Source organism: Limulus polyphemus, unplaced genomic scaffold (assembly GCF_000517525.1).
Source record: "Limulus polyphemus unplaced genomic scaffold, Limulus_polyphemus-2.1.2 Scaffold536, whole genome shotgun sequence".
NCBI classification, from domain to species: Eukaryota; Metazoa; Arthropoda; class Merostomata; order Xiphosura; family Limulidae; genus Limulus; species Limulus polyphemus.
Window position 1 is genome coordinate 289402 of NW_013666146.1, and position 9478 is coordinate 298879.

General features: G+C 32.2%; 1 protein-coding gene and 1 long non-coding RNA gene across 2 annotated transcripts in view; one reads left to right on the forward strand and one right to left on the reverse strand.

Moving 5' to 3' along the window:
• LOC106458941 (ras-related protein Rab-8A-like) overlaps nt 1-9478 on the reverse strand; it is a 31564-nt gene that overhangs the window by 18241 nt on the left and 3845 nt on the right. Inside the window, exon 2 of the mRNA XM_022385323.1 lies at nt 1755-1970. Within this exon, the coding sequence (XP_022241031.1) occupies nt 1755-1878 (124 nt within the window). The 5' untranslated portion in view covers nt 1879-1970. The remainder of the gene's footprint in view (nt 1-1754; nt 1971-9478) is intronic.
• LOC106458942 lies at nt 2239-5714 on the forward strand. Its single transcript, XR_002610473.1, has 3 exons — nt 2239-2372; nt 4170-4800; nt 4843-5714. It is a non-coding gene; the product is annotated as an uncharacterized LOC106458942 (long non-coding RNA).

A 9478-nucleotide genomic window follows, 5' to 3' on the forward strand; every position in this document is an offset into this window, starting at 1 on the left:
GTCAAAATGCAAGCTGGCTTGTCAAAATGCTATTTGGTTAACAGTTCCTATTTATGAACTGATAGATTAGAAAGAAGCCGGCTAGTCAAAATGCTATTTGGTTAACAGTTCCTATTTATGAACTGATAGATTAGAAGGAAGCCGGCTGGTTAAAAGGTTATTTGATTAACAGGTCCTATTTATGAGCTCATAGATTAGAAGATAGACGACTAGTTAAAAGTTTATTTGGTTAACAGTTCCTAACTGTCAGTCTATTTACTACTTGTCTCTGAGACAAACCGATTTCCGAGAATTTCACCCCTTATCAGCGAGGTGGATAAATGCTTTTGTTTCTTTAAGAGCAAAGACACATTGGGCTATACGCTGTGTACACCGAGGGGGAATCGAACCCCAGATTTTAACGTTGTAAATCCGTAAATTTACCTCTGCAACACTCAACAAGAGATAGCGCGAAGGAAGGAGCGTACAGACCTACATTATAAGACATTCAGTTTTGTTTTTCGATTTGTCTGGATTTACCAATTCCTCGAAACTGATCCAATTAAATGCCAAATGGTGAATCACGTGTTAGACGGGGGCTTCATGTTCTTCTCGATTTTGATGAAGAGAGAAATATTACGTGGTCTGTCTGCTGAGATTAATAAAAATAAATTAATTGCATTAGCGCAACATATTATTGGAAACCTATAAAAACATAGGTTCACTGCGGCGAGTAAAAACACAACCCAAAAACCGTACACATTATTCGGAAAGTTGCCTTAAACAGATTAAATTTGAACACGTCATTTGATCGATCTAAAAATTGTCCTAGAAAAGTCTGTTATTACCTGTCAACCACTACATGGTTTCATCATTGGACTTTTGATTTTTTGTTATTGTTAAGCCTAACGTAGCCAGTAATTCTCAGTAAGGTATCAGGAAGATAAGTAGGTTGTGATGCATGTATAGAGTTTATTCTCACATCATTTAATAAAACATACTTCTCAATACAAAATAGATGCGAAAACAACAGTGAAACAGTTCAGTTTTACTCAATGATGTTATTCGTAATCCTAGTTTTAGAACAAGAATTCTACTTTGGAATTAAAATTATAGTCGTTTGCTTTTAAAACGAATCCTCTGTTTCTCAGGTAGACTGTGGTTTGTACATCAGTGTTAATCAAATATTAGAGTTCCACTTTATAATTAAAATTATAGTTGTTTCCTTTTAAAACGAATCCGTTGTTTCTCAGGTAGACTGTGGTTTGTACATCAGTATTAATCAAATATTAGAGTTCCACTTTATGATTAAAATTATAGTTGTTTGCTTTTAAAACGAATCCGTTGTTTCTCAGGTAGACTGTGGTTTGTACATCAGTGTTAATCAAATATTAGAGTTCCACTTTAGAATTAAAATTATAGTTGTTTGCTTTAAAATGAACCCGTTGTTTCTCAGGTAGACTGTGGTTTGTACATTGGTGTTAATCAAATATTAGAGTTCCACTTTAGAATTAAAATGATAGTTGTTTGCTTTTAAAATGAACCCGTTGTTTCTCAGGTAGACTGTGGTTTGTACATCAGTGTTAATCAACTATTAGAGTTCCACTTTATAGTTAAAATTATAGTTGTTTGCTTTTAAAATGAATTTGCTGTTTCTCATGTAGACTGTGGTTTGTACAGCAGTGCTAACCAGCTGACTGGGCAATTATTTTTTTTTGCGTTTTAAATAACTAAAGGCCAATAAAAAAAACAGAAACTTAAAGGATTTTACATACCTATTGTTGAAATGTAGGTGTCGTAAAATTTCTCGTCACAAAAGCGATGAACAATGCACGTTTTTCCAACGTTACTGTCTCCAAGTACCAAAATTTTGTAGGTTGCTGTAAAATCCACTGCCATCTTAACTACAGCGTTGCTCGAGTAAATCGATTCTGCACAGTGTGGTGAAACGTTTCGACTGAGAGATTACGTCACACACACCAGGGCGCTGGCTAAAATGTGAAACAAAAAAATCGACGTGTTTTCTTCGAAAAGTAAATATGATTTTATTATAACAAAGTTGTTTTTTTTTCCCGTCAAATATTAAACATAGACTGTTAGAAATATAGAGAATGGGTTTTTGTAAACTCGTAAAATTTTAAGATTTGCATCACATTTTTGTGTAAGAGATGTAATAACACTCTCGACATACAGGGAAAAAAAATCGATTCTTTAGTAAATGTTACGTATACATAGATTTGTAACTGTGTTTAAAAAAAGTAAAAATATAAGATAATGTTATTGTATGCGAACTTTCCTAGTTCATTTATTCGATTTTCTTGGTGAATTAATTAGAATTCAAAATGTACCGAAAAGACAAGAAAAACTTACACACTGGAAAATGCACTAACCAGGTAAATCGGTCTTTTATTAGGAAAATTGTCGTCGTAACATACCCTTCCAACACAATCTTGTTTTTGGTTTTACATCCTTAAAAACTGATAGTATCGCTAACTAGGCATAATTTACTAACATAGCATTAGTTTTAATCCATATGTTTAGTTCAAGTGATCGTGATATACCCGTTATCAAGTGAACACATTAAACGTGCACCGTTATCAAGTGAAGCAGAAGAGGAAATGATCAGTTTACCAGTTGTATGTTTGTAGGCAAAAACAAAACAAAAAACACACCATAAACCCAGTACGTTAGCTAGTTAAAATCTTGTATCCGCATAATTATAATACGCATATATTTTCAAGGAAGGAAAAATAGCTTTTTACTAGAGGTATATTAGTGTTAACACACATGTTTTCAAGGAATGACAATAAACTTATAACTACAGACATATTAGTGTAAATACACATGTTTTCAAGCAATGACAATAAACTTCTAACTACAGACATATTAGTGTAAATACACATGTTTTCAAGGAATGACAATAAACTTCTAACTAGAAATATATTAGTGTTGACACATGTTTTCAAGGGAGGACAATAAACTTCTAACTAGAGATATATTAGCGTTAACACATATTTCCAAGGAATGACAATAAACTTCTAACTAGAGATATATTAGTGTTAATTCACATGTTTTCAAGGGAAGACAATAAACTTTTAACTAGAGATATATTAGTGTTATCACACATGTTTTCAAGGAATGACAATAAACTTCTAACTACAGATATATTAGTGTTATCACACATGTTTTCAAGGGAGGACAATAAACTTCTAACTAGAGATATTTTAGTGTTGACACACATGTTTTCAAGGGAGGACAATAAACTTCTAACTAGAGATATATTAGTGTTAACACACATGTATCCAAGGAAGGACAAGAAACTTCTTACTAGAGATATATTAGCGTTAACACATGTTTCCAACTGAGGAAAACAAAGCACTAACTCCAATTTTATTAGTTAGAGTACTTAAATCTTTCCAAGAGAGGACAATATACCTCTGAGTACAAATACATTAGTCCTAATATTCGTATGTTTACACTAGGTCTGTAGTACATAAGCCAACTGGATATTAATATCCTCATGATTGCTACTAAGTGGATATTAAACAAGTATATCATACCATATAAATGTAATTTATTTAAGAGCACGAAAGTGAAGATATTAGACGAAATAAATGAGCCAACTATAAATATATCTAACAAACTGTAATGTACACTCAGTTATGAAAATTACAATATAAACTCCTAAAATAGCTAGTTAGAAATGTAACCAAGTAGTTTTAATGTACACTCAGGTATGAAAGAGAAGATATTGGATCCAGTAAACTAGCTAGCTAGAAATGTATCTAAGTAGTTCTAATATACACTCATGTGTGAAACTGGAGCTGTTAGATCCAGTAAACTAGCTAGTTAGAAATGTATCTAAGTAGTTCTAATATACACTCATGTGTGAAACTGAGGATATTAGACCCAGTAAACTAGCTAGCTAGAAATGTATCTAAGTAGTTCTAATATACACTCATGTGTGAAACTGGAGCTGTTAGATCCAGTAAACTAGCTAGCTTGAAATGTATCTAAGTAGTTCTAATATACACTCATGTGTGAAACTGAGGATGTTAGACCCAGTAAACTAACTAGTTAGAAATGTATCGAAGTAATTTTAATATACACTCATGTGTGAAACTGAGGATATTAGACCTAGTAAACTAGCGAGCCACTTTTGGTGACAACTAATTGTTTTTCTTTTTCAGAAGTGCAAACTTTCAGAGACCTTAAGTATTAGAAACCAAGCATAAATGTGACCAAAAAGGGAAGGTTATGAATATGCCACCAGACATTGACCTGTACAAGTAGTTCTAATGCATAATCAGGATATTACCCTTGACAGACTGATCAAGGTCTTGGAAGCTTAGCTACATCACATGATGACTGTTGTCAGCAAAAAGATATCCATCCTTCTGCTCATGGTTTGAGTTTAGATTTCAGGCTAGAAACTAGAGTGATCATCAGTGCCCAGAAGATAAGAAACGTACCCTCAAATGTCAGGTTTACGGTCTAGAAGATAAGAAACGTACCCTCAAATATCCGGTTTACGGTTTAAAAGATAAGAAACGTACCCTCAAATGTCAGGTTTACGGTTTAAAAGATAAGAAACGTACCCTCAAATGTCCGGTTTACGGTTTAGAAGATAAGAAACGTACCCTCAAATGTCAGGTTTACGGTTTAGAAGATAAGAAACGTACCCTCAAATGTCAGGTTTACGGTTTAGAAGATAAGAAACGTACCCTCAAATGTCAGGTTTACGGTTTAGAAGATAAGAAACGTACCCTCAAATGTCAGGTTTACGGTTTAGAAGATAAGAAACGTACCCTCAAATATCAGGTTTACGGTTTAGAAGATAAGAAACGTACCCTCAAATGTCAGGTTTACGGTTTAGAAGACATTCTTCAGCCTCTCACACTTTAACACACAGAGCATTACTAGCATCGCCAATAGGCGACTGTACTTTTTACAAATAGATTGAAGATCTAAATATCTATCAATTATCGACGGGTTCGTGTGTTTGTGGAGAACTCGAAATGGACAATTTTCTCACTCCATTGAAAAATTATAATTATATAGTATAGGGGAACTATACTATATTAACTATTATTTGGAAACACAGATTTTCTGCTGAACCTTTTATATATGTGGAATTTAATACAGTTGTAAGACCTTTAGTGGTTGTAAGACCTTTAGTGGTTGCAAGACCTTTAGTGGTTGCAACCAGACCACACTTTTTTTGATGAAGCAGGATAATTTTCGATTCCAAACTACCAGGATTTTAAAAGTCTACCTTGAACAGGAAGCCATAGAAGGGCAAGTAGATGAATAAAGATAAAACCTAAATCAAATCCCACAGAACACTTCCAAAGGTTCCAGGAGCTCTGTGTATGTTTTGTGAGGTCAGAGCACTTGGCGATGTAGTGAGTGAGGAATAGGACAAAATATTCTATTATGTTTTCGCTGATAGACCAGAGGCACGTCTCGCAAATGCCTCCCAAATGCCAAGCAAATGCAGAGATTATATCAATGTATTACTCGTTCAGACAATATAGGTTCAACTGAGATTTGAATTCTTTCCACTTTACATTGATGCTCCTGGAATGTATTAATGAAACAATTTTATAAAACTATATTATTACGTAAATAGATGATGATCCCCAAATCATACTCTAATTTACAGCCTTCTGGTGTCCATTTGGTTGTACAACAATTTAATTATAAAATCTTGTGGCTTTCATTTTTTATTTTACTTGGAGTACTTTATTCATTATTTTGAGTCTTCATTTGTTATATAAACAAATGAAAAACAAATTCTCTGTCATTTAAAGAACTGGAGAATAAATAGTTTGTTATTTAAACAACTTAAAAATAAATTGTCTATTATTTAAACGATTTAAGAATAAATTGTCTGTTATTCAAACAATTGAAGAACAAAATTTGATATATGACAGTGCTTGTTACTCGCGCAGTGAAATTATCAAAATTATCTTCTTTCCTTACTTATTCACACATACTTAATTGTATTGTAAATAATAGAAAATTCATTTAGTGTCGAAACAACTTTAATGTATTTATTTACATATTATCTCAAAACGTATGTCTTATCCATTACTTGTGATCAGTAGAAAAATCAGTTAGTTTCGATTTGTGTAATTGTTTTTAAACTTATGTCTAATACGTTTTTATGGCTTATATTAATGTCTGTTAGTTTCGAAATACCTTGGATTATTCTTTTATGGTCAACAGAAACCAGTTAGTTTCGAAACAACTTCGATTCCTTAAATAGTGTATTGTTTTTATATTGATGTCTAACTCATTCTTTAAGGCTAAAATAAAGTGTTTATCTATGTGCCGTTTACATGACAACAACAAAATGAACGAGAATCCAGAAAACGGTTCGATTTATCAGCATACAACAGGAAAAACTCGTTAGTAGTTAGAATGACCATCCAGCGGAGGAAGTAAACAAACATGACCCAATGACAAGCTCATGTAACGTGTCGAGGGCAATGACATAATATGTACGTCAACAACACCAGGGGGCGTATTGCTAGGCAATGTTTTATGAAGTGTGTTATAACAAATCCTTGAAAATCTCTGTACATCCCAAGACATAAGGCCTAAACCTTCACCGCTAAAGGGCATGACCCAATTTCGAAAAGGTAGTAAGAATCACTTATAATACGTAACGGCAATAATGGATAGTAATTATAGGCGTGGTTTTAAAAAAAAGAACAGTTGAGTAGGTATGACCTAAAAAATTAATATGCCACGTGTTTTATAAAGTCAAATAAAGAATGTTATAAAAACCTAAGATTTTCGAAACTACCTCCATTGTATGCAATTATAGGTTGAAAAAATAAAACGCCTAGAACATGGTGATACTTTTTAATAGGCTACTAACACAGTTAACGTGCAGTAGCATATCATTATAGTTTTCACTTCTATGTTTAATTCGCGTTTTATGTTTTTTCTATGCAAAATACTTATCGCTAATTCCGTAGTTTTCATTTCTATAATTAATGTGTAATTGTATAACATCTATTTGCCCATAAAAAGGGTACTTACCTGAACCTTTAAATAATATATAATAATTTAATTGTGTGACAATAAAAATGTTTTAATCATTACTATTGTAGAAAATCAAATTCTTATCTTTCACAAATATTTGTCTAGAGCTTTTTTCTTGCTGATTTGGAACTTTATTTATCATGCTGACTAATACAAGTTTCGTATACTTGTGATTAATACAGATGTGTATTTGATATACTATCAACAATGTACATAAGTAAAATCACAAACTTTAAATAAGACCTGTTGTTGAACATACTCAAATGTATTCACAAAACTTCAAGTATCGTGATCTTAGATGAACTGTTCAGACTTACAGCTAACCATTCATTGGAAGCTTGCAAGAAAGAAAGATTAATACAGATGTGTATTTGATATACTATCAACAATGTACATAAGTAAAACCACAAACTTTAAATAAGACTGTTGTTGAACATACTGAAATGTATTCACAAAACTTCAAGTATTGTGATCTTAGATGAACTGTTCAGACTTACAGCTAACCATTCATTGGAAGCTTGCAAGAAAGAAAGATTAATGCTGATGTTCGTTGTAAATATTAGAAGTAAGAAACAGTTTCATCAGTAGAGGTTATATGTGTAAACATAACTTTCTCTTTGTCAGAATATGATGGCCCTGAAAAGAACCTTTAAATCCCAGTTGTTTAAATGAAGTCATTTCTTGAGATTAATAGCCCTCCTCTGGACAAATCCTCATTTGATAAACACGAAGAAGCAGATTTTACGGTATATCCAAGTGTTCAAGTATCCAAGTAATCAAATACAATAAATCTATGTCAACAAAACATAAAACATTTCTTCATTTAGAAACTCTACAAAACATATCATACACTTGACATCCATAAATAAGTTCACTGTCCACTTTGTACTGACATCTGCCACGATGTCATGTTATTAATGGGAACTTTATGACTTTGGCAAATTCTAAGGAACTCGTACATTTAGTTGATTTTTAATACTGGTGGCGACATCTTGTGGAAGTAAATCAAAGCATTCGGTGCATCTGTTATTCCGCTAATTGTTTTAGGATAACCATATAAAAAGTTGGTGACAAAATATGTGATTTCTGCATATTACTTAATTAGATTTATTATGTAAAATTTCAAGTTGTAGACTCAGAAAACTAGTTTAACGACTATTTTTTGCGTTTAAAAACATATTTTAGGAATAACACAAACTGAAACATGAATGGACTATACAGTACTGAATTGTCAAGATTAAATTACCTTTCATACAAGTCTAGTAGATATCAGTTAGTGTACAATTCTTGAATACTTTTCTACTCAATTAGACCCATAAACTGAATGTTTCTAATGTCTATTAAAATTTAATAAATAAAAAAACATTGTTGTCATCAAGTGAACTGGACTTTTCATGATTATTGTGATTATTTTTAAGCACAAAGCTACACAATGGCCTATCAGTGGGCGATTTTTAGCGTTATAAGCTCTCCGAATTTATCGTTGAACCACTAGGGAGCAATCTTGCAAATGTTAGAAGTAGTAAAATTCGATCGTTTTGATCTGTCGTGAAAAATTAACAGTAAGTGGTATTTTTCTGACTTCCTTTTCTTCTTTATCGCTTTTTCATGCAGTATCGTACTCAGAAATATCCTGTATTTGATTCGCGGAAATATGGTAAAACTATTGAATAGATTGTGTTGTTTTTCACAGAATTTGAAAATATAGATATTGAATACATAAGATGGCGTTTTGTATTCAAAGACACCTATTTTTAACAATTTTCTTGGAAACTGATTCCATATTGATGCCGTAAAAACGTTGAATTGCCAAAATATAACAATAAAAATGCATCGAATATCAAACGCGTTTCGTGGTAACCGAAATAAGGTAGAAAGTTCCCTGAAAAATTTAAGGTTTATTCGAAAATTTAACAAACCTTCCACTATAACACAAATTACCTTATACAAACCTTCCTCTACAACACAAATTACCTTTTACAAACCTTCCTCTATAACACAAATTACCTTTTACAAACCTTCCACTATAACACAAATTACCTTTTACAAACCTTCCTCTATAACACAAATTACCTTTTACAAACCTTCCACTATAATACAAATTACCTTTTGCAAACCCTCTACTGTCTACAACAACCATACGATGTAAAGTAATAATCCAGGAAATGACATCTAGACCATTCCAGAATAATTTAAGAAAAAAATATTCCAGAACTGAATATGATTCCTAAATAAATTCTTTTGATGTAAAAACATATATTTTTTTTTTTTGCTAATTCAGGTAATTTGTGTTATAGTGGAAGGTTTGTAAAATATAATTTGTGTTATAGTGGAAGGTTTGTAAAAGGTAATTTGTGTTATAGTGGAAGGTTTGTATAAGGTAATTTGTGTTATAGTGGAAGGTTTCTAAAAGGTAATTTGTGTTATAGTTGTTCCAGGAAGG